This window comes from Chelonia mydas, chromosome 9 (assembly GCF_015237465.2).
Source record: "Chelonia mydas isolate rCheMyd1 chromosome 9, rCheMyd1.pri.v2, whole genome shotgun sequence".
NCBI classification, from domain to species: domain Eukaryota; kingdom Metazoa; phylum Chordata; order Testudines; family Cheloniidae; genus Chelonia; species Chelonia mydas.
The window spans coordinates 86,964,328-86,990,558 of NC_057855.1; the positions used below are offsets into that span (position 1 = coordinate 86,964,328).

The 26,231-nt window shown below is 40.4% G+C and overlaps 1 protein-coding gene across 5 annotated transcripts in view; it reads right to left on the reverse strand.

Moving 5' to 3' along the window:
• Positions 1-1,417: 1,417 nt before the first annotated feature.
• GRIA3 (glutamate ionotropic receptor AMPA type subunit 3) overlaps positions 1,418-26,231 on the reverse strand; it is a 220,481-nt gene continuing 195,667 nt past the window's right edge. Inside the window, exons 14-16 of one of the 5 annotated variants that reach the window (XM_037909102.2) lie at positions 7,884-7,998; positions 4,941-5,188; positions 1,418-3,690 (exon numbers count right to left, since the gene is read on the reverse strand). In XM_037909102.2, coding sequence (XP_037765030.1) covers positions 4,943-5,188; positions 7,884-7,998 — 361 coding nt within the window. In that variant the 3' untranslated portion in view covers positions 1,418-3,690; positions 4,941-4,942. Of the gene's footprint in view, positions 3,691-4,940; positions 5,189-7,818; positions 7,999-26,231 lie in introns of those variants that run through there. The other 4 variants (XM_037909101.2, XR_006283713.1, XM_043522305.1 and 1 more) reach the window with 4 other exon arrangements.

Sequence of the window (26,231 nt, forward strand, 5' to 3'; positions counted from 1 at the left end):
CCGAAATCTTTGATGGGGGAATTATCTTGACGTTTTGTTTCAATATGGTGGAGATGCTTAATTTTGACTTTGTTTCAACTTTTATAAGAGAACATAAAATTGAAACGTAACTGTCCCAGGGTGACACTGGTCCTCTAAGATGGAAGAGGCCAGTGCCTCTGAGACGGGTTAGTTGCCTCCCAATTAGGCTTGAGAGAGGGCTCCAGAGGGAAGGAGACTGATCAGAGCTGGGGACCCCAGGGGAGTGGAAGGCTCAGGCAGTGGCCCGTAGGGAGAGGGAAAGATCCAGCTGGGTCAGGGGAAGCTGAGCTTGTGAACAAGAGGTTTGTTGCAGGAGGATGAACCCCCTGAGCAAGGGTTGGACTCCCAGGCAGGCAGGCCGGCCTGGAGGAGTGTAACATTGTTTGAGGGTGGAGCCCTCAGGTGGCTTGAGTGAAGGGCTGTGAGAAGACTGGTCATGCTCAGGCAGGGAGGCCCGGATCAAGGTCCAGAACAAAGTGCTGCTCTTGACTTTCAGGTGGGTCACTTGGAGCTGATGACCCTGAAGAGGGAAGCTGGAAAAACCTGCTGTGTCTTTGTTTGTTGAGGAAATTGGAGAATGGTTTTACTACACGATTTTTGGGGATTAACTTTACTGGTGTAGATGAATACATTATACCCAGAGACAGGCTTTGTATTGCACACTGAGAGACTTGTTCCTTTCATGAGGAAATGGGGGAAACCTGAGGCAAGTGCACCTGCCATGCTCTAGCCTGCTTCTGGAGGGTGCCCCAGGTGGGGCCATCCTATGAGAGAACATTCTGACTTCTCAGAAAGTTTAATTTTGATATTTCAGAAACAAAATATTTTGGAATTATTATTTTGCAATGACAGGAACTTGCCTTTTGACTCAGAATGAAGGAGAGTTTTGAAACGTTAGAAATTCTGTTTCTTCACCAGCTCTACTCAGCAGTCTTCTCCTTATTCCAGATGGAGACAACCCATCTCCGTGCTGCCAGATAGTGGTGAATTTAGTTGCCTGGTGGACCACCTGTGCCTGCCTTATCCCAAGGTAGCAGTAACTCCTGGGTTGTTTGATGGAGGGGAGAGGGACAGACTGAGAAATGGGAGCTGTGGTGTGTAGGAGATGAAGAACTGAGCTTCCTGACACACGTGAACCTTTGCAACTCTAGTTGGAGAGCTGAGTAACTTGCGCTGCCTGAATGGAAGCTGAAGATGCTCAGTACCTCGCTGTTTTGGACCCCAGTGTTAGCTCTTAAATTTGGGCTGCACCTTTTCCCCATAGCTGGCCCAGTGCAGAGTCCCCTCAGTAAGCTGCATTAAGCCCCCCAGATGGATGAGAAACTCTCTCCACTGAAACATCATAAATTAAGTGGTACTTAAACAATATACAGTAATCTAAGGAATCCCATGTGCTCTCTTCAGCCCAACCAGCAAGGAGCCTTGATTAAAAAGTTCAGAGGATCTTTTTTCTTTACAATTTTATTTACAAAATGTATTAAAACTTTGTACAACACCTCATTAAAATGAGGTTCAGTAATTTATACCCACACATGCAGTTTATGCTTTTACAGCCATTAGTTTGCTTGGCAATTTTTCTGTTCACTGAAGTGCAGTTTTAATGACAAAAATAGGAACTTAATTTAAAAAATAAAATAAATAAAACAAAATAAAGGACCAAACCAAATAAATAATAATAATAATAAAAAAAATCCGCAAGTGACTACTGCTGAACTTCCAGAGCTTGAAGTTAGTAACAGGAATTTGTAAGCTATCAACACTTTTTTTGTTTTTTACATGCAAGTTTTAAAAAATAACAAATGGTTTACCAAGCCTCTTCACCTGTGTGAAGCCTCCACTCATAAAAATTGATTTGATAAACACACATCTTTTTTATACAGCTTCTAAGAAAATGTTTTTGTTTTTTAAATACAACTTATAACTGCACAGCTTTAGCTTTCCCTTTGCTGGGATGTTATAGCATTCAGAAGTTGAAAATCACAGTTTCATGAGAGAAGAAAAAACGTTTTCATTTTCTTCATGACCTTGTTAAAAACTTGAACAGTGAATTGTTCTCTTATGAGCTTTAACTTTTGTATATTACATTGTCAGAAATATGTTTTTCTTTAACAAGACTTTCCCATTTTATCTTTTTTTATTCTCACAAAAGATCAAATATATTGTCAGTGAACTAGAGACCTATGGGTCAAACTTCTTTTTAAAAATGATTATTCATTGTCTCTGATTTTTCAGTGTCTGTTACTGATGAAATAAAACTCTATTGAACTACAGATATTGTCATATTAGAGGTAATTAGTATGCAGATACTTCCTTTAACATTTTTTCTTGTAACTGACAATATGTTTAAGGTTTTTGTTTTAAAAAGATGCAGTTAAGTAAGTTGTTTTCTGGCAGAGTGTCAAGTTTGAAAAACTGCCCATATCTGAGAAGTTGGAAGTGAATAATACTGAGCCTCTATCTTTAGCAGTATATTTTGGAATACATGGTATCCTTTACAAACTAGGAAAGGACGCAGACTTCCTTTGATGAACAGCGATGAAACAATAATTGGCAGGAGCTGATATAATATAACAGTACTAGCAATAGTAATGTGAGATCGCGTAACTATAGTCTGGAACTGCAGGTCTAACTTGAGATACTATCCTGTTTCCTTATTTCTGTTTTTTAAAATGAGAATTCGCCAAAAAGCATCATCTCTCAGTGCTAGTTTTGAGAAAAGTGGTTTAGGCATCTGTGGAGAAAACTATTCTCCTGCTCTTCTCTTGCCTCATTGCGTGATACTAAACATTGAATTAAAATGCAAACACACAGCAAGAAACCTAAATCATGAATAGCTTCTTCTAAAGCCATCTAATGCCATTTTAATAAAGCACCTGTAGGTATGCCTGGTGATAGAAAAAAGAAGTATTTTTTTGCCTGTACTATAGTTAACTTGTCAAGAGAATTCATTTGCTGATCTGGAAGCAAGATAGAGAATTCCACAAATCACTTTCTTTTGGATTTACAGATGAATAATCATTGACCCTAACTTTTTAAAGCATCTTTTGTGTGTGGTGTTACATTAATCTTTTACTGATATACACGTTTCCTCAAATGAGCTGGAGGATTTTAAGTGGTTAGAAAAAAAATCACACCACTGCTTAAAACAAACAAACAAACAAACCCCCCAGAGCATCTTGACAGCAGTTCTCAGAAGTAGGGACAGGCCAGTCTGTTCATAAGTCGTGGAATTCTGAGGCTTTATATCAGGAATAGTTTAAGAACTTGGTTAGGTAGGGGGCGTGCGGTGAAACTGACTCTTTCGGATTTTAGGACATAAGTTCATATCTGTGCAGTGGTATCAAAGAATGGCTTTTGTTGAACTGATTGTTTTTTGTTTTTTTTACAAGAATTTTTTTTTCACATACTAGTATCTTTTACCAGTTCATTTTTTTTTAAATTTTCAAGCAAAGCAAGAATATTTCAGTGATGGTTTTGCATTGTTGAGTCTCAGAGTCTTCAATAAGGCACTGAAGGAAAAAAAATCAGTTTTTCCTATTAAAAGTTCATTGCACCAACATCAATGTGTGCCAGGCCTGACACCGAGGAGAAAGTAAACCTGGCTCAGGGTCCATGGAGTATCCACATTCTCAGCTGCTCCTCCTGTTGCATGCTGTGAGAAGCGAGGATCTGTGATAAGAATACAAATATTTCAGTTGTTTTCTTCTGAAAGGAGACCATTATATCTAGGGGAGAGTGAACCAGGTTACATAAAGGACGGATTAAAATCTATTCAGGTCATGTATAGTGTGTGTGTCTCTCTCTCTTCCCCCCCCCCCCCCCTTCTGTTTGTACCGCCCCTAGCACAATACTGCCCCAATCCCCATTCAGTCCTTTGGATGCTCCCATACTACCAGTATTTACTCCTGATGATAAAGTTTGCAGTGAGGCTTTGCAAATGTCCAGTTAGATTCTTTAAAAATAACGTATCATGATTTTACTCACCTTGTCCCTTTCTGCTTCTGGCCAGAAGCTGTAATGCCACAAGCTAGACAGTTCTTGTAACATTTCCAACCTGATGGGAAGTGGGAAGTTTTGGGAAGAGAACTTGTTGAGGGAGCCCATTGCTCCTTTCACTGATGTCAGTGGAAAGGTTCCATTCAAGTCAATGGAAGCAGGAGTGGACCCTCATTTTGTAGACTCAGAGGTGTGTTATCATCAGGCACCCTAATTCTAATCTACACTTAATTACACAACCTTCCCCCTCATCATTTACAGCAACAAAGATGATCTGAAAGTTAGAATTCCTTTGCTTTTTAGTTTAGCTATAGGTGTAATATGTGAATTACTCTGTTCAAATAACTTCTGGAAAGGCACTGATTTAGTAATTAACTTGTATTTTTGTCATGAAGAAATCACCCACTTCTGTTGTAGAATTTGAGATATTTTTCTAAATTTCTCATCAAGAGCATGTAAAATATTTACCACACTTCCTAGAAGCAGTTAGCTGAATTGAGCACAACTTCTTAATAAATAAATAAATTAAATAAAGGGGAAAACATCACAAGCAAAGCAGAAAAGATTTCTAAATTTACAGTTAATATTTAAAGGGATGATGGAACTGTTTGAAACACTGTGCTATTGAAATGCCAGAACTTCAGATACAACAGTCATTCATTTCAGCCTCAAGTCTGGCACCACCATTAAAGATATGGAATGGAAACTGGTCTCTTTTTGATTAAGAAAACAAATAAAATCACAAATATTACTGAGTATTGTGAAAGAGCTTTTCCAGACTATATTATGAAAATTATTGCAGCCCATTCACTCTGATACATACAATAACTCTGAAAAATTACTCAAGTTGCGAGGGAGGGGAGGAAGAACAGATATTAGCAAAAAATAAACCAGTTTATTAGCTTACTAGACCTGAATCGTACCCTTAGATTTTAACACTTTCTGTTCCATACACGTTGTAGCCTTCTCTGTATGTAGCATAATTCTGGGTATTGGTTGCAGGAGCAGGTTTAAAGTTTTGTGTATTCTTTGTGAGTTTCATTCGTTTGGACTCTGCACGAGACTTGTAACAGAATTCTATCAAAGCAACCATCATGGCGAGACCAAGACCTCCAACAAGAATATAGAAAACCCCAGCAACATTGCTCAGGCTCAGAGCACTTGTCTTGTCCTAAGAAAAATGAACCACTTGATTAGTTTTTCTGCAGCAAAAGGTCAGATTGGCTTAGCTCGGACATATATAACTCTGTTTGCATCAGACTCCCTGCGCCCACACATCCAGAAATCCCAGCTCAGAATATCAGGTGCCCCAAATACTCTTACCTAGTTACTTTACATGCTGGAGCTCATTTATCAGTGTTAGTTTCAACTTTATCCCACTGACACAGAAATGGTTTAAACTAGGGATTCGCAAGACAGTTATTGTGCTATCTCACCCTGTTCAGTGGGTGAAATCCTGACCCTAGTGCAATCTATAAGACTTTTGCCATTGACGTCAATAGGGCTAGGATTCTACCCAGCAAACCTAAGTGCTGCTGCGTATATCTGGTAGCAAACAGAAGGCACCTAGCCTCATTCTCCCCAAAGAATCTCAAATATTTTTGGAATTCCCCACTGGGCAGATCAATGACTGCATAAAATAAGGCAGAATTTACAGAAGTCCATTTTAAAACTAACAAGACACAAGATTTAGTTATTTCTGGTGAATGTAGAGAAAATAATTTGGATGTTGAGAAAATTATCAGGTTTCTATTTAACAATAAGATTTTTTTTTTTTTTTTTTTTTTTTTGAGGAAGACGGTCAGTTACTTTCAGGTCCAGCTAACTACACTAGCACCCGCTGTTATAAAAAGAGGTTGGCTTACTGAATAAAATTAATACTAATTTTAAAAAAGCTGTCTAGATGCACCTTCAATGCATGGCAGACGGGGGAAGTCCTTCATTTCAAAAAAATAGAATTTTTGTAATCAGGTTATACAGAATTGTAACCATTTTGCTGCTGAATTGAATTGTGTTCTGCATTTATTAAATACTGTTTATTCATACTTTCCTTCTTTGAGTTGTAACACACAGAATCTAGGTGGCTGTTGTCAAGCCAGATGCCAGAGCAATCTGCAGTAAATATTTTTACTAATTTAAAATATTTGCAGGTACACCTTGATGTATGACAGTTCTCTGGGGATGTCCAAAACTTCTGTAAAATCAGGAGAAAATATAATCTGCCTAATAACAGCCTGGGGGAAACACAGGCATTTTGGATAAAGGCAGTTTTTTAAATTACCTGCAATTTTAAATTTTATGTTTGCAGTTGTATTTCAAGAATGTAGAGCCTGATCCTACAATTGTGCATTCAAACTCTCATTGATCCAAAATTATTCTGCAACAGCTGGAAAATCAGGCCTTGAGAGCAAATTCCAATCCTACTGAAATCAGTGAGTTTTGCTGTTGACTTCAGGAGGACCAGGAGACAGCTCTAAAAGAGTAAAACACCTAATAATGGGGAGATTTGCAAAGGCACCAAGGGGAGTGTTTTTTTTTCTGATGGGAGTTGGGTTGCTTATCTCCTCTTGGTGTCTTTCAATATCTTTTCCAATAATGCTTAATGCTGGGTCAGCTCTGTTCTTCCTCAATAATTCTACTAGCATTAACTAAACCTCTGTATTTTCATTACCTGGGTTAAGCAGAATGATTTCCCCCAAATAAAACAGGAAATATACAAATCATGGGCCTGATCCAGCCACTAATCCACATGTGGAACTTCCACTGAAGTATCTGGGAATTCTACAGGAGGAACAGCTGCAGGGTTACCTGATGCCTGGCCCTCAGTGATTAGTTTTAGTATGTAGCTTGGTTACATTAAACCATAAACTGTACCAACAATACATTTAAAGCAGTGGTTTTCAAACTATTTGAGCTGAGCCCCCCACCCCTTTGAGTTACACTTTTTGGTTGCAACTGGTGGAAGGCGTGTGCAATGATCTCTGGGGACAGAGCCAGTGCTGGGTGTGGAGGTATTAACACTGACCCATGGGCTGGGTGGCCCACTGAGGTGAGTTGGGGGTGGAGGTGGTGTTCCCTCCCTGAGCCCTGTCTTGTGGGGCTGGCCCCAGCCTCACCACTCACCCCCTTGAATATTCCTCCGTGCTGCCCTAGGGGGTCATGCCCCACTGTTTGAAAACCTCTGATTTAAAGTATGCCAGGTATTCAGATTCTCCAACAGTTACAAAATTTCTGGTATGGAATGTAGTAATACAGTAGCAAAATGGTTCAATGCACAATAAAATGAATGTCCAAGATTTATGAAATGAGTTACCAATAATATCACAATATTAGTTTTCTTAGAAAAAAATTCAAACAGAAAATTTAAACTTTCTTGGGGGTGGTAGGGGTGGGAAGGTGTTTCATGCTCATCAATGGGATGTCTTTCATGAAAATATCCATCCTTCAGAAGCATGCGTGGCCTATCGCTCACAACCAGTATGGACAGGAATTTTAGTTACAATTTTGAAACAAAAATTTTATGTACTCAGAACTCAAAAATGAGAAGCAATGCTGGACTAAATAATACATTGACTGTGATGAAGCTTGTAGGTTAAATGGAGATACCAATCTGAGGTTCGTTTAGGCATTTTCCATGGCCTTTGTTTTTCCCCCAGCAAAATATCCAAGTAGTAAAATGTACTTACAACTAAAGTCTTTAATACTGTAAAAGAAAAATGCTGTCATATTCTGATCTTTAATTTTTTTAGTCTTTTTTCCTTGAACCTTGGAAACGTAAATATTAACGGTTGAAAATCATTTTTGGATAAACACAGTGGGTCAAAATGTGAGTTCTAATCAGTACAAAAAGACCTTCGGCGACTGACCTTACTTCCGGAGTCCTTGGCTCCACATTCACCCTTATCGTACCACCATTTGTTTTTCAGCTTGTCTAAGATGCCTTGTTCACTGAGTTTCAATACTGCAAGGTTTACAGGAGTTCTTCACGTGGGAAATAACATAAATAACATTATATTATGTTATTTTATGTTATTCAAGCTTTTAACTACTTTAAAACTACACAAAGCGATAAAGCAGGGTTCCTGGCCACAAAGTAATTTCTACTGCAGGCAACTGGATCATCCCCTTAAGTTAATACTAGAGGAACACTATATTACCAGGCCCTGCCCATATCGCTTTGAGTAATCGGCACACGCTGTTAAATAAAGAGAATGGAAATCCAGTAACGCAAATTTTCCCTTTTTAGTAGAATCATTAGACAGCTCACAGTAGCTTCACAAGTAGACTGAGAAATTTGAACTTACAAGATAACTTATTGCACTAACAGAGAGTAAGCTAATATAGGTAAGCGGGGCTTTTCATGTCCTGAACAAATTAACACCAGTTTTTTTTAAAGCAAAAAACCTGGAACCTTTCCCTTCCTACACACAAAACAAAGCAATTGAATGTTCTTGACCTAAACTCACTGTTTTTTGAATATTGTAGTTCAGGATGCTTTTAATATACTTTAAAGGCAATATTTGCATAAAACACCTCAATATTTACATAAAATAACAATAGATAATACCGTGTTACAGAATGAGTTGCCAGGCATGGAAACAGTGGGCCACACTGGCCACTATAGTTGGTGATGGCGACAATGAGGGATTTGTTTTGCTAACTAGCTGAGACCTTTTCTCCCTGGGCAGGTCCCAGAGAGAAAAGGACTGGGCTGGGCCTATCACTTTCTGTTTCTTAGGATACAGTCCACAAGGGGAAGAACTGGCAATATTTAGCTGCAGCACTAAAGAGTGCTGTTGGGGGTGGGAACAGGCTAGCTTTTTTTCAGCCCCTAAAAGAGCTCTCCTGAATGACCGGAACATGGTCTCAGGCTGTCTTGTCTGGGAATAAAAAGGGACCTGAACAGCCTAAGTACAGAGCTCCATCCCCTCCTCTGGAGCTGTACAAGGAGTCTGACTGTGAGTCAGCTGCATCAAACAGAGGCAGTGGGTGGGCCCAGTAAGAAGGTGGGGTTCTGCTCTGTAGCTCAGCAAAGCTGATGGCTTGTGGGCTGGGGGGTGCCTGGAAGGATGTTGGCATGGTGCAAGTTGTGGTCAGCTGTACGGGATGATGGAGTGCCCAGCCCCTTGATTTTGCGTCGGCACCAGCCATCATTAGTGATGCAGATCTTTCCTGCGTAAGGTTACTGGAGATTTGAGTTTGTACATCATGCTCTTGGGCATGTGTCTTGGGGCGATGGGGAGAGGGAGTGAGGTTCACTGCCATCAGAACCGGCAGATAGTTCAAGCCAAAGAGCCCACAGACCTATGGTAGGTTTCAGGGGATCCACTGAAGGCCCAGACAATCTTTCTGGATGCCTCCACACATCCTCTTAGCTTCTCCTGGTCCTCAGGAAACTTGAGGCTCTGCTGGCTGCTACCCCAAAATGTTGCATCCCAGAAGAGGAACCCTGGTTAAGTAACTCAATCCGTGCAGGGACTAGGACCTATAGGACATTTCCCCCCTACTGCCCCCCACATGGACGCTTCTGTTTCAGAGTAAGACTGTCTGTGCCCTTGGTGTGACGGGGAGACAAGGTACATTGCAGCCTGAGGCAGGAAAAAGTCACAGTGGAGGCCTGTGCCCGCTGACATGGGGGACAGAAGATAGAGTGCTTCAAAGTCGAAGGCTGCATTGAGCTGCCTTAGTACTAAACAAACTCCCACCATAGAACTGGGGTAGCTGATCTGATGGTAAGGCCTTGTCTCTGATAAAAGCTGCAGCAGTTAATAAAAATCAGTTTAGTTAAACTGGTGCAAACCCCTGTGTGGACATCCTTAAATTGATTTAAATGTGGCTTAAATGGCTTTTAGCTTAAGTGTTAATCAGCTAAATCAATTAAAAAATATGCCTTTAATTAAACCAGTGCAACCTCTAACTGCTGAGACAAAGTCTGGCTTTCCCTACTAAAGAGAGGGTGATCAAGTGCAAAGAAGGCAGCATTAAAACAAGTGGAACAAAATATCAAGAAGTTCTTAAAAAAGTGTCCGTATCTGTTGTTAATGTGCCATGCAGCTAGTACCCTCAACTCTTGCTGAAGTCAGAGGGCACTCAGAATCTCACAGGATCAGCGCTCGGTTCACTCTTGCCGGTCCAGAAATGTGCTCCATCCATCTCTGATACCGGAACTTGCAAGAGTGTCTTTCTTACTCCTTGCCCTGAAAAATAGGATGGGACCCTTAACTAGCTGTGGAGATCGGGACATCTGGACCTATGTGTTCAATAGCTGCCTAAAAGACAGAACCGTTCTAAATGATTTAGGCTTAGATCCTGTCTGGGCCTTAAGCAAGGGCAGGGTGGGAGGAGAAAGGGCAAAAGTAGGGAGGATTGTTCCCTCCCCATTCCCTCAGGGTTGGAGTGTACTCTGAATGGGGAGAGAGCTGGGGAAGAGGAGGTAGGCCATGGCCCACATTACCTCCAGAAAGCAACAGGACCGCAAAAAAGGTGTAGCAGAAACTGTTTTCCCTGAGGCAGAATACCTCTGGATGCTCCCTCAGGAGCAATGCAGCTCCACACTGGCCCTTACTCTGGGCTGTGCCTAAGTAGCATGACTGAGCCGTTCATCCCAAACTAAGACTGCCCCCTCCCCCAACTCCATGGTTCAGATTCATCTCAATAAATATATTTCCCATCAAAATATACTCTGTCATGTGCTTACAAACCTTTTTAAAAGGAGAAAAATAAACATGCATCAAAACTTCCAGAACACAGGCACCACCAAAGCTGTAATCTGCTTGCCCAACTACTGCATTTCACAACATTCGGGTGAGTGCTTAAAAACAAACATGGAGCAATTTAAAAATAAAAAATCATAGTATCATTATGTGCCATGAGGCTGTGCAAATTCCCAGCTAGACAAGAGCAAAATGATCTCTTTCTCATGTCAGTAAATGCCAGCCCAGACGCACATTGCCCTCAATTGATGCAGGGAACTACCCTCAATGACAGTGGATCTGGGGCAGTATATCTTCCTCTGAACTTCTCCAACTGGCCAGACAGAGACAGCACAGCTCCTGGCGTGCCGATGGTATCCTGCACATCACTAGTCTTGACGTTTTCTGATATTTTCTTTGTAAAATTCCTATTTAGCAGTCACTGTAATCTAATTAACTATCAATCCAGGAAGCTTATATTTTGTCTGCTGGAGACAAGTGCTGCATTGCGGTGACGAGCCCCAAGAGGGATGACATGTTTGCTATTTCAGCCTTGGCAGAGCAATTATGGAGCCCCCTCAACCTGCATCTGCTGGAATTAAAAAGTCAGACATATCACTGGTACCTTTTTGCCGCACTGTCGTATGTGTAGCATTTCACAATGTCATGTGATCTTGCTCATGAATCCAGAGTGAACAAGGAAGCAGAAGCCACTGACGAACAGTGCAAATAACCTATGTCCTAGGAAGGATGGCTACGTATGTAGCATATTGAAAGGGCTATAAATTCCTGCCCTGCATAAATGTTTTTTGCCTAGTTTGAATGAGTCCGGTCTCATCCTAGCCAGCCCTCCTGCAATGATTATGTATTTGCATCTTCAGACCAGGTGTTTATATTGTCACGTGGACTTGAAGACACAATGTAAAATAAACCATAACAAGTTATGCATTTGTTAGGCTAATGCATGGCATGACACTAAAAGCAGAATGCCTCTACCCACCAGTGGCCAGGCCCAGTACAAACCCTGTAGTGGGTTACAGCTCCGAGTAGAGCACTCTAACCTGAAGTTACATTTAAAAAGAAAAATCCAATTTATGCAACATACTTTGAAAAATAATGTGCAGTCAAGAATAAAAGACTGCAGTGGGGAAAAGGTTATAAACACCTTTTCTGCTGCCCTGCATATAATTATTGGAAAATTATTTTTCTACCCATTCCAAACATTCTCTTAATTTGCATGTCTTTATAAAATTCACACACAGTAAAAAGACTTTGCATATCATCCAATACATTACAGATTAGCGTTCAAAACTTTACACAGTATTGGGAAATGAGGACAGCTTAACATGCAAATTAGGGTTTCTTAATTTTTTTTAAAGCCAATGCTACATTTAATTATGCTCATCCAAGTTCCCAAAAAAGTAAACTAAAATTATCTGAACTAAACAGATGGGAAGTTGCCTGAATCATGGTTTTCTATATAGCTTTTCATGTTCCCTTTCATCATATGATCCATTGAAATAACACTGCTTGCAGGAATTAAAGCTGAGCAACAATTTTGGCTTCCTTTTTTCCTGACCTTCCCCCATTCCCAATTTAAAAAAAAACATGAACAGGGCTGGGTGGCTGGGTGTGTGATCTCCTCATCACTATTTGGTATGTTTATCGGTGTTGCTTTTTTTTTTTTGTTTCTTGTACAGTTTATCCAGTCAAGAAATCCCAAATTCTGTTTGCAAGGGCATTGTAGATAATGCCACTAGCTTTGTAGATAATTTCTGTTTCTCACAGATGTCATGAGATGGGGAGATCATTTAATATGCTGCATAAGGAAGGGGATTTCTTGAAAAATTCCAAATAAAGTAGTTTTTGGGGGCAGAGAATATCCATGAGCTATTGTCTTTGCCAGGGTTTGCACTTTCTCCCCTCACCCTCATCTTCGACATTTGCCCATGAATAGGTCCGGGTGCCTTAAGTTTCCCAGCTTGTCTAGCACTGGTTGGTTTAATAGCAAGTTCTTTATTTAGTGAGGCGGCACTACCAATCTGACAGTGTGTTTCACAGAGAGAACATGAAATGAAGCATGTTTTATCATAGTCCTCAACTACACTTTTGTCTGCTTCTGAGATATTAATCCAGAGATCTGATTCCCACTTTTTTATTTCCCCACTGCCTCATGCAGTACAACATTAAGAAGTATGTCCCTTCTGGCTGTGAGAGGCTAGTTCTGCTTGCTGTGTCTGCAGGGGTAGCTCCAATAGGCCCCAGTCTTGCAAACAGTTGCTTTATATGGGTGAATTGAGCTCTGCAGGTCTAGAGCCTTAATGGTTCTGTCTCTATTTATGGGTTGCCAAGTTAGATATTTGAAAGTGGGATCCGCTTTGTTGATAAACTCTTGCATGTCTATTACCTTCCAAAAATTGCTTGCCTCTGAATAGCTGTCTAGCTTCTTTTATTCTAAATAATTAAAATTTAGGCCTGGTCCCTGCGGGTCTGTGGAGATACATGGGGATCTTGATTTTCCATTTTGTTTTTTTTTAGTAGACATCATCTGTGCAATGAATGCTAAAGGCTGCATTTTGAATACAAGTCCCAGTCTGCTCAAATTAGCATTGGGGTACCCAACATTCCTGGTGCCATAGAAGGCAAATTATGTCTGAGTACCAGTCTGTAACTCTCCCAAAGGCTCCAGGTGCACCATGCTCACGTGGTATGGTCCATGGTAAATTAGGACAAAAGGGCAAATTATATTGTTTGTTTTTAGTTCTTTTTTTAAGACATGCACATTTGTAAAGCAATGTAGTAAAATATAAGAACAGATGCAAGGTAATCCACGCAGAAATGTAGGCACTTATGGGACTTGGAGAGCGGAAATTTAGGTTCCTACAGGGCTAAATGGCAGCTGAGCCAGGGTCTGAGGATTTCAGTGGTGCCTAAACATGGGACTTCGCCACTTAAAGTCACCTATGTGACTCATGCAGGCAGTCTATACCAGAGCTAGGAAATTAACCAAATTCCCCTGAGTCTTAATCCAGGGATTTACCACAAGACTACCCTTCTTTTTAAGAGTGTACAGTCAGTTGGCTTACAGTCTGGGATTTACTATTGTTAAACTGAAGGATGATTTGTTCTGTGCTTTATAGATGACTGTTTTAAAGCATCATTTTTTCGCTTAGTTAGCTGTGATAATTTTATGCTTTCCAATTAAGTTATTGTTACCTTTCTTTCTCAGAGCTATATGGAGTTTTCTGTTAATTCTTTTGTACTTTTCTTGGTAGTTTTGGCTATTTTCCACCTATTGGCTTTGATTTCTGATAGGATCATTTTAACTTTTGCTTACGCTGTTTCCAGGCTAGCTTTCACTCAATTTTGTTCTTATCAAAGCACAATAATTGGAGGCTTCAGAGCTTGTGCTTTGTATCCCAGAGAACATTAGATTTGATACCCTGAGTATCCTTGTTGAATATAGTCCTTTATGGCATTCTTGATCTTGGTGATTACTTCAGAGATGTGCAGCGAAAGTCTCTTTGCTGACCATAACTGTCTTTTATTTTTATTTGGATTTAGTAGTAGGTGTTTCTTAACAAGCCTTTGATTAGACAGCACTATATGTCCCATTGCACAGTTCAAACCAAACTCATTTACGATTTTGTTCCATAAAATAAGATATTAAGCCTGGATTAAGATTTGTATCTAAGGGAATGATATGAATATTCTAATTTTGAGTGATACCATCTCTCTTTGTCAATTAACCCACTGGCTGTTTTAAGTTTAATATGGAAGTGGCTTTGTTATTAAGACTGGTGTCCATCTTTTCTCATATTCATCACTGTATTTAAATCTTCTCCAGAGATTACCCCTAGAAATGAAGGACCATTTTATGAGAGTTTGTATTATCTTAGAAGCCTCCACATTTATAATGGAAATCTCAGCATTCCCATTTTGGCCTCCATTTTCTATTAGAAAACACCCTTCATCATTTTCAGTTCTTTTCCCACATGCAGTGTGGCACCACACTTATTTTTATGAGAGGAAAAACCCTCTGCTTGGCCTTTGTGCTGCGTCAAAGGAGCATGAAAAAAAATCTCCTTTTTAGTCTTCAAAAACTGAAGAAAGTTCACTGTACTTAATCAGATTGTTGGCCAAGATTTTCAGTTGATTTTGGGTGCCCAATTTGAGATGCTTGATTTTCAGAAAAAGCTGAGCAGCCATCGTTTGAAAATCAGGACCTGTTAAGGTGTCTCAAGTTAGGAACCCAAAACCACTAGTCACTTTTGAAGACCTTGACCACTAATCTCTCTAATGTTTAAGGTTATAAATCTGTAGGGGGCTTCCATTGTAACATTTGGTAAAGTGGAGCTTGTCTGAAATGTAATACTGATTCTCTGTTTAATACGACTTCCTGTTTTCGTGCAAAGGCTTGTCCTTCGTAAGGCACATCGACCCCATATCAAGGCTTCCCTCTGCTTTCTGTTGGAGCTTTCCTATCTCAATGTTATCTGCATATTTTCCATCCAAAATGTTTAACATTTAACGTAAGAAGAAACAACACTGTCAACTCACTCTTATGTCCATCATCACTGTGAAACTTAAAACCTTTTGGAGGGACTCCTTTCTTCAGCAGGCACTCGCTTCTCTCCAGATTAGCTAAATTACAGCTTCCTATTACCCAATTCTCATAGTTTTCTTAGGTAACAGAATCTGTTCCTTTATGATCATCCTGATGCGGCCAGGATGATTCCAGGAGGAAAGGGAAGAAAATTAATTGTCCAAAGAAACTGTTAATTGTGTGTCAGGTTAATCACAAAAAGAAAAGCTTGCCTGGAACCAGACAATTCTAGTCATGTTAACCCCAAACATTAAAAAAACATGAGTCAGCCCCTTTCCCCCCCAATCATATTATTGGCTTCCAAACCATAAGGGTTTTGGTTTTTGTTCTTCGGGAGTCCTTTTCGTTTGCCTTCTGCTGTTTGAACGTTTTAGGGTTTATTTTCAAGCTTTCATCTGCAACCACAAAAATAAAGCTGAGATTCTCATGTAGTAACAGGATTCCAGAAACTGGGGCTTTAAGACTCCCAATAAAATCACAAGAACTAGCAATTCCTTTTTTTTTTTTTTTTGAGTTAATGGGGATTCAGTGTTGCAAGCAGTGCACTTAACTGACTGAATCCTGACAGCATCTTGGAGAGTCTTAGGTCACTTCCTGAAAGAAGTGCTATTAATATATTTAAAAAAATGTCCAGTTCACAGAGCTCACCAAAGAGTTTGCATTTTCCACTAACCACGATGGTTACCGTACTGTTATGTGAAGACCTAGTCTACTCAACTGTTCCTTGTATGTAGATCATGAGGGTCTTCTATCCACATGTATATGCATATAATAATATGCATGGGTAGTTCTCGTAAATCATTGTAAGTATCCTTCTGCCCCTCAGAGGGTGGCTTCGTTATCTGCGTTCCACAAGATTTCAGTTGTTATGGCTTTTTGCTCCTCTGCTGTGAACCAGTTCAATCTCTGGATACAGCTAGAGTTGAAGGGTCAGCATTGCATGGAATTGTCTTTTATTTGGAGGAGGCTGGTGGTATTTCATTCCTCTTTTTGTGATGCAGACCAGCCAAGTTTGCTGCTAATGCTCCAGAGGAGTGGCCAGCCACCCTGAGGTGGGACCTGGTCTTCAGCAGCTACATGTGTTGCTTTTTATTGCTCTGTTTTGGAGCAGCTGCCCCATGTGCTGCTGATCCTTTTGCATGATGAGGTTGGTTGAGGGTTTTTTAAAAACGCTGGGCAGTCATGCATGTTTGTGCGATCACCAGAAACGTTCTCTGGAACCTACAGAGGTGACCATTATGGTAGGCACTTCTGACTGGGCCAAAGGATTAGCTTCAAAAAGAGGACGTCCTAAGCTAGCCAGTGATGAATGCAGAGGGGAGGGGGCTCAGATCCTTAAAGGTATTTAGATGCCTATCTTCGATTGATCTAGGTGCTAGGTTCTTGACTGACAGTTCAGAGGGAGGCGCGTAGTATATTAATAGCACTTCAATTTCTCCACTCATCATTCTTAGCCCTGAACCCTCTCCTGGAGTTAGGTGCTGAAAGCAATTCAGCCCTTTCTTATGAAAAAAAAACAACAGAAGAGCGAGATCCCTGATTCTAGCCAATAACCCAGTGGTTAGGGCACTCACCTGGGATGTGGGAAACCTGTTCTCGGATCCCTCCTCTGGCTGATTTGGAGAAGAGACTTGAACCCAGGTCTTCGCCCTTCCAGGTGAGTGCTTTAGCCACTAGCTTATTGGGTATTCTAGGGTGGAGAATCTCTCTTGGTGGGGGTGTTCCACTTTGTATAAATAATTACGTAGTCATTGGGCCTGGACAAGTGAGAGTGGCTCTCTAGCCCAGTGTTTAGGGCACTCACCCGGAAGTCCCTGCTCCAATAAATTATTTATACAAAGTGAACAGCTTCAAAAGGAGAGACGCCCACCCCAGAATACCCAGTAGCCAGGTGGTTCAGGCATTCCCCTGGGAGGTAAGAGAGCTTCTTTTAAGTCTTTGTTCCACGTCAGGCCTAGTGGGGATTCAAACCTGCATCTCTCACATTACACACCTCTGCCGGCCAGCCTCCCAGATTACCAGCCTGCTTGCCTCTGGCTGTCTTTTGTGAGGGTTAGGTGTGCTCAGTCAGAGCACAACCACCAGATTGGGCCGGACAGGGAAGAGAGGTGGGGAGACTGTCTTGTTTTGAAAATCCTGTCAGGGCTTAGGTGTGAGCTAAGGCCCCAAGTGGCATCAGCACTTAGGCAGCTTTGCGTATGCCAAGCCGCAAAAACGGAGGTGCCTATGGGTATTTAGGCACCCACAGGGCTAGGCGGCAGCTGAGCGGTGGTTTTGTGAATGTCAGCGGTCACTAAGCCCCTTTGTGAATCTAGCCCTAAGTGACTTAAGAGCACAAGTCATTTAGGCATGCCATAAAGATTATAGGGTGAGATTTTCAAATTTTGTCAACTGAAAGTAATTGATATTACTGTGGCATTTGTGTTACCATATGTTAATTATAGGGAATACAATAGTAATGTTTATTGCTTGCATAGCAAATAAAGATTTCACTGGCATCTGTTGTAGCTTTGGGTAATTCATGCCCTGTACCGTACTCTAATGGATGCAATATAAATGTTACCGGAAAATTTTTTCATTGTTCGGGACAGCAAATGTACAATGCAGATAGCATATTGTTACCCTCCAAACTAAATGAAATACTGTAAATTAATTCTGAGCAATCATTCGGAAAAGGGAATTGAGAAGAAATGACTTAACAATTAAGACTCACTTCAGCACTAATTATTTCCATTTCTTGGCATCTAAACAGCGCAAGGATGGTATATAGCTAGATGGACAAATGACTGATGACAAACCTCTTCAAAACTGGACTAAATGAATGCTGATCTGGTAGCTTTTACTGATTGGGGCTTGCACACTGTGAACCAAAAAATATCTTCTATTCATAATCAATGGACGTATTACCATTTGCTGATGCCAGTTTAGAGACGGATGCAGCACTGCACGTTGTCAGAACCGTTCTGACACCACCCACAAGCTCTACAGTCTAAATATCTCTTAAACCTCAAAAAGCTTCAGGCAAGACAAAAATAATAACAGCAACAAATGATGCTTCACACAAATCTCCTGTCCTGGCCTTGAAAACTTCCTTTCTGCAATCATTGGTACTGCGAGAGGCAGAGGATAGTAACAGAGAGAGAGAGAGAAATTATAGGAGAGTGTAGATCACTTCTTCAAATGTTGGGGTAGGACTGAGTTTTGTAGAAATGCATGGCTCCCTTGTCAGCCCAGATTTGTGGAGGAGTGGCTGTCAAAGTGAACGTGATATGATTGATATGATTTTTTAGGAGCTAGCCCCACCTACCACCTCTCTGTGAGATGAGGATGTTATGCCTCCTACTTATCTTGCTGAATCGGCCAAATGGCTGACTACTTATTGGAAAAGTCAGACTGAGGATGGGTGACTTGTGGGAGGAGAAAGATAAATAAAAATGAAAGTGTGTCATGAAGAGAGGCTGAAGAGCAGTGATATGTGGCTTTGAAGAACTGGGGATGGAGAAAATGTGAGGGGACCAGATACAACATCAAATAAAATTCTTATAATGAAAATCCCCAAACATTGGCTCAGTTGTTGAGGGGAGAATGAATATATCATGAAAGTGTATCCTGATGCATCGAACAGCGTGGAAAAGTTTTGTATCCCCCCTGTGTTTCAGGGGAAGGATGCTACCATCTCAGTGTCTGAGAACCTGTGTGCTCAATTGCTAAATAGATTGGCCTGAGAAGGTCTGAGAAGAGAACATATCAAGAGCTAAAACGGTATTCCAATCTCCTTGATCTGTTGCCTTACACATAGCAATGCTCATATTATAAATGCAGCCCTCTAGTTGGATCCAGTGTATTGAGAGAGATATTTCTTGTTCTTTTTCAACTGGTCTGCCACAGAACTACAGTACTTGCCCATCTGTGTTCTGGTTGGCATGGCTGGAAATGCCTTTTCTCAGACATTGAGGAAGGGAGCGGTCTCAGTGATAGATCTTATGAATTGGCTTGCAAATCTATCTCATAAAGCAGATTGAAGTCTGCCCCAAACATAGGTGCCTCTCTCCAACACTAGCATATTTCTTTGCAAACAACTCGGACACACAGGATATAACTCCATCATATACTTATTTCAATAATCTCCATAATGTGAAAAGCTAAATATTCACTGGTACATTCCAGCTTTCTGACAGTATAACATTACATGCCAATCAAGTATATGATCAGAGTCCTATGGAAACACACAGTTGCATCACCAGAAATGTGGCATTTTCAAAAGAGCTGTTAGCAGTGGCGTATATACCTATATGGCTATAAGACAAATCCATGGGCTAGGCAAATATACTGAGCCAGATTCACTGATGGATTCTGGCGGCTTTGCACTTCACTATAATATAAAGTAGCTGTTCGGTTTAATTAGCTGGTTAAACCAGGTTTGAGTGATTTGTGTCATCAGAGCAACATAAAGCAGCTGGAGACTGCTGGTGACTCTGGCCACTGTAGGTTAAACAAAGTTTTCACCAAAAGAAAACCAACAAGATTCATAAAGAAACATCCTCATTGCCAAAAGTAATCTAAAGGCAGTACAATCAAGGGCCATATACTTCTCTCAATCCTCATGTGCAACTCTCAGTGACATGAAGAGTAGTTAGTTGCATGAGTGGATTAACAGTAGAATATACTGTACCTGCAACATCTTATTCCATTATATTCTGCAAGTATATTGTAAAATGATTTGAACAGTTCTATTTTATTTAATCCCTATTATATGCAATATGCCTTAAAATCAGGATATTAAAAATGTTTAAAGCACTTTTGCACTTTCCCTTTGTCAGACATGGATGTCTCTCTGTGTTCTTTATGACACAAAGCCATGCTTGTTTGCTTTAGTGCCACCAAAACCGGTAACATCAACACAACCCAACCAACAGAAAATTGTGGTATCAAGGAGTTTAGACCTTAAATGAATGCTCAAACTGGGGGTTTGCTATATCTGCCTCTTCTTGCTAAAATAAAGGAGGGAAGTGGGTTAGGATGGGAAGCAAACTAGTGTTTTTCTAACACACCTTTACTCTGTTGCAAAGGTCCCCTAGGTCCTAAATATCTTTGGGGGAAGGGCAAAGTCCCCAAACCAATCCACTACTCTATGGACAAGAGATTTAACCTCCCCCTTCAAACAAAGAGCTGCAGTTTGTAAAATTTACATTTCCTGCTCTGTTGTAAAGTTAAAAAGAGAAGTACATGTTAACTGTAACTAGGCCTTCCAAGGTATGTCTACACAGCAAAGAAAAACCCGCAGCTCACCCGTGCCAGGCAGCTTGGGCTCGGGGGGTTCAGGCTGCGGCAGGACTGTTTCATTGCTGTGTAGACTTCTGGGCATGGGCTGGAGTCCGAGCCCTGGGACCCTCTGGGTAGGAGGGTCTGAGTCTGGAAGTCTACACAGCAATGAAACAGTCCCACCCGCTGAGCCCCATGAGCCCGAGTCAGCTGGCACAGGCCAGCCATGGGTTTTTCTCTATTGTGTAGACATACCCTCAATCTGTACACTGTAATTTGTTTTTCCTGACCCATCAAAACAATGCCTCTAAGAAGACTGGATGCATGGCAGTCAAGGAAATTTAGGAATGTTTGTATTAATCAAGATTGAATGCTCTGTTTAGCTTGACAGGACACCATACCAAGCTAACTGAACTATCATCTTGATGTCTTTTTAGAACACAAAGATAGAAATATTTCTGTAAGAGATACCAAAATCAGCATTATTCTCTGGAGAGCATTACTGGAGGTTAAAGACCCGTCTAAATGAAATAAGGCACTTAAGCCCCTCCCAGCCTGTAGATCCCGATCGGTCTATAACTATTAAATAGACTCTCTGTCAGATCTTGTAATTGAAATACCTTATGGCTACATACAAACCTTTAAGGGTGAATGTATTATCCAACTCTTCTAGCCTTTCCTAGAACAGAACTTTCACATTCTGTTGTAAGATACAGCCCATCATAACGTATCAGTCTATCTAAGTTTGCTGCATAAATACATAATAAGTAAATAGCCAGATATATTAAATGGGTTATACATCATGGCCTACCTGTATTATCACCCAGTAGGTGATATTAAAAACTCAACATGTGCCTCCTTGCAGTGACAGCAGTACCCCAGTATTTCTTGCTCTCTATATAGGAAGGCACTATAGTGACTGTAGGCACCTGCACAGTGAATACTGAGTTTCTAATGGGCCCTGTAAAGGATAACAATCATACATGGGTAATATGTGCAGACCATATTCTATCCTTCCTCTGGGCATAGGATGCATATTGATTTGTACAAGCAGAATAGAACATGGCGGAAACTGACAAATTCTCAATATATAAGCAAAGACTGTCTTTTTGTTCTGTGTTTCTATAGCACAATAGGGATTCTGGTCCATGGCTGGGGATTCCAGATGCCTCCCCAATACAAAATAATATGGTCACTTGTTATCAGTTAGTCCTTGTTCTCATCAGTTATAAACAAGCATATTGAATTTTCATTTAAAAATCATAAGGAATTCCTTTAAAGAATCGGTGCTCTGTTACAACTTTGTTACTATTTCCAATCTTGGGTCCACTTTTATTTCTAACCTAGTTTAATAATCAATTACATGTCTACAACGTTCAAGATTTCACGTTGAAAAGGCTAGAATGAAGGATCCTCAGTGTTAAATCCTTCAGTAGACACTGTTTTCAAACAGTATATCCAGAAATTCTCTTTACACCTGTTATTCGGGCCTTGACACTTATTCAGTGAGGAATATTTTCTTATCTGATACACTGCAGCTGCTGATGCTGTTGTGCCTGGCCCCTGGCTGATCAACTTTTCCGTTAATGATAGGTTACTTCTAATTTCTAAATCTTTTATGGAGGTCGCTGTATGTTTTCCCCACATACTGTTTCTTACCTTCTGCATGTTGACGTGATGAAATAAACCATTATTTGTGAATTTGCATATTGGGAATCACTTTTTGCTGTCATTTTTGCCTGTAACAGATGTAGTGAATGCAGAAGGTGGATGCGGATGTTGTTTTGTTCTGTCATATTTGTCTGTAGTGCAGCTGGTGAATATGGAAGTTGGATGCAGATGTTGACAAAGGCTGCATCTCTTTAAATGACAGGAGTGCACTCCTATACTAGGTTTTAATTCTGCTCTGACAATGAGTGTCTGTAAATTAGTAGCTTTGCAGTAGGCAGTCATTGGCGGTTTTGGTATGGCCTTTTGTAGTGTATCCAAACTTGCAATCATGGGTAAGTTTCCTTGATTATTTTTGTGTAGTTAAAAGCTGCAGGCTTGGGCTTCACAACAAAAGGAATCCTGTCACAAATTTCATTAATATTTTTTTCTGTAATTAGTGTTCTCCTTGGTAGTACAAAAGATTTTTTTGTTTTGTTGTCATGAGGCATGTAAGAGCATCTCTGTTATGTTGTCAGTAGGTTTCCTCACTGCTGCAGCTGGATTTAATTTTTAAAATCAGGCTGTAAATAATGCTTCCTGTAATGTGGATTTGGTCTAATATGTCTTTGTGTATAAATTCTATACACACACACACACGACAGTATAATATGGTAATACATCTGGCTCTATGGAGGTGTGTATCTATCTATCTTTCTATATTTTTTTCTACTTCCTTCTACTTCCTTGTGTTACTCCCATCAAATAGGGTCCACTGTAGGAATCTTCTTCTTCCAGAGTGCTCTGTTCAATGCCATATCTTCTATCGCACCTCATGCTAACATGTCTTCCTTTGTGACATCCCACTAGTTCTTGGGTTGGCCTCTCTGTCCTTTTCCTTTAATCTTGATCTGTTGGACTCTTTTACTCACATAATTGTCAGGACCGCACTTTACATGGCCAGACCATCTGAGCCTGCACTTATGGGTGTTATTTCAATCATGTCGCTAACATATACATTCCTCAGACAGTCTTTCCTGATTACCACTCATCTCTCTCAACATTTTCATTTTGGTGGAATGGATCATTTCCTCATGTTTCTTCTTTGGTTCCCAACATTTACAGCCATATATTAAACCTGGACAGACCACTTTATAGACTTTCCCTTTTAATTTTACTGGTATCTTCCTGTCACACACTACACCACTTATCTCTCTCCACTTGAACCAGGTGTTTATCATCCTCTAATTCATCCTCCATTTCCCAGATTCTGGAATGCAGATACTTGAAACTTTGCATTTTCACTACTGCCTGCCCATCTAGTTTCAAGGATAATTCCTCTGCTTATTTTGAGCCCATGCCTCATAGATATTAAGGTCAGAAGGGACCATCCTCTCCAAAGCATCTCTCCATTTATCAAGATCCTCTTTTACACTATCTTCTCACTGCATAGAATGATATTACCTGCAAACAGCATGTACCAAGGTGCCTCCCTCTGTATGTTCCCTGTGAGGGTCTTCAAGACAAGGATAAACAAGAAAGGGCTCAGTGCTGATCCCTGATGTACTCCCATCTTTACTTGTTTCACTACTAAAAGGTCGGACTATTGACATTGCCCCTATATACATGACTATATATGGGGGAGGGATAGCTCAGTGGTTTGAGCATTGGCCTGCTAAACCCAGGGTTGTGAGTTCAATCCTTGAGGGGGCCATTTAGGGATCTGGGGCAAAAAAAATTGGGGATTGTGCCTGCTTTGAGCAGGGGGTTGGACTAGATGATCTCCTGAGGTCCCTTCCAACTCTGATAGTCTATGAGACTTGAACATTCTAGTCCCATTTTCTCACTCATACACCACCAGATGACTTTTCTTGGAACTCCACCTTTTCCAGATCCATGAACATCAAGTGAATATTTTTCCTTTTCTCTCTAGTTTTTCACTAGCTGTCTCAATGCAGAAACAGCATCTATTGTCAACCTTCCTGGCATGAAGCCATATTGAATTGCACTAATATCTGCTTCACTTCTTCGTCTCTTATCGATGACTCTCTCCCACAGTTTCTTTTGTATGACTTATCAGCTTTATACCTCTATAATTTGTGCAGTTGTCAGCATCACCTTTCACCTTGTATATTGGCACCAAGATACTTTTCCTTTCTGCGTTTTCGATCTTTTCCCATCTCATGATTGAATTGAACAGGGATGTCAACAGATGGGTACCTTCTTTACAAAAGTTTTCCATGCCTCAACAGGGATTTTGTCTGGACGTAGGGCCTTGTTAGTTATTTTTTTGATAGTATTTGCCATGTCATCTGGTGTGATAGGCTCCACTACACTAAAGTTCATCATTTTGAAGTAACTTTGCTGTCTTGGATTTTCTTCATTTAAAAGCTGTTCAAAATACCTTTTTCCATTGATTCTTTATGCTACTATCATCAGACAACACTGTATTAATTTAATATTGGGCGAACCTCACTTCCTTTTTATTTTTGGTGCTTCTGTTCCTTGCCAATCTATACACTTTTCCCTTTCTCCTTCATTTGTTCTAAGTCATTGCTTTTGCTTTTGTAGCCACATTCCTGGTCAATTTCTTTACAGCCGTGTATTCTTCCAGGTCTCATTTGCTCCTACTTCTTTGTCAGAGTTTAAACATTTTTCTTTTACCATGCCTTGTACTTCTTCACTCCAAGTTTCTTGTTTAATACCCACAACTTGTTTTGAACTGTCCAATATATTTGTTGCCATAAAACCCCCACATTTATCCACTCCTTCTGCGTGTGGTGTCTAAGGAGTCACTTATGGAGAAGATGAGGTAAAATCCTCCTTAGCCTTAGCTTCTAATTTTTGTCATCTTATCTTTGGTTTTACCTTCTTTGATTTTTCTCTGTACCTTTGTTCTAAGAGAAATATTTAGGTGGTCTATATTGACTCGTAAGACTCTCTCCTGCCCTTGCAGTCTTTTATATCTTTTATTTTCTGCTGAGAAACAAGCAAGTAATCAATTTGGCTTCTAGTCCTTCCATTCTTGTAAGTAATAAGATGTTCATCTCTTTGTGTAAAGAATGGGTTGGATACTACTAGGTCATGAGCTTGTGCCATCTGGAATATGTTTTCTTTTGTCATATAATTTTCAATAGCCCAGCCATATTCCTCCTTCCCATCCCAACAAGGTTTGCCCCAGCTTGGTGTGTGTGTGTATCAGGTTGTATGTGTATATATCATATGTATTATATAAACAGATGTTAATTACTGTTAATTACCTACTCCTACACAGACATGCACTCATACTTTTCCATAGAGCCAGATGTGTGACCATCTGATGCTGCAGGCTCCTCTCTCTCTTCTCTTATGGAAGTTTGCAGTCTGTGACTGATGCCAGCATCAGGCTCTATGAAAGTTTATTTATGTTTCATTAATGTAGCTCAAACACATTAAACTACACTAGCAGGATCATAATTTAATATAAGTGCAAAGTGCTAATGCAATAATGTATGCATATTGGATTAGGAAATGAAAGCCGTTACAAGTCATTTTAGTTCATTTGTAACAATGCCGGAGACTGAAATACTGATGTGGCATGAACAACTGAAAGAGAGATTTGGGGGTTTAGTGAAATTTCGCAAATCTCACCCCAGGAATGCTGTGGGGAAGCAGTACAAAGAAGGCTGGAAGCTTGGTACTACAATCCTTTCCTAAGATACCTTACACAGCAACATGGTTGCTTTCTATGGGGATTTCCACACCACCTTTCCTTGACCTTTTCTAAACTACATTGATGTAGCTATGAATGGACATGTGCAAGAGCCTTCACTTACCTTGTACGTTGGCCAGCATCCTCATTCTCTCTCTCTCTCTCTCTCTCTCTCTCGCTTTTATATACATCTTCCTTTCCACCTTCAGATTTTTTTCCCTTGTAAAGGCTTCACTGGAGACTCCTATTTTCTGGATCATCTACAGGCTTCAGTTTGTTGCTGCCTCCTTTGAGGGCTTGCTCAGGTCATTCTGGG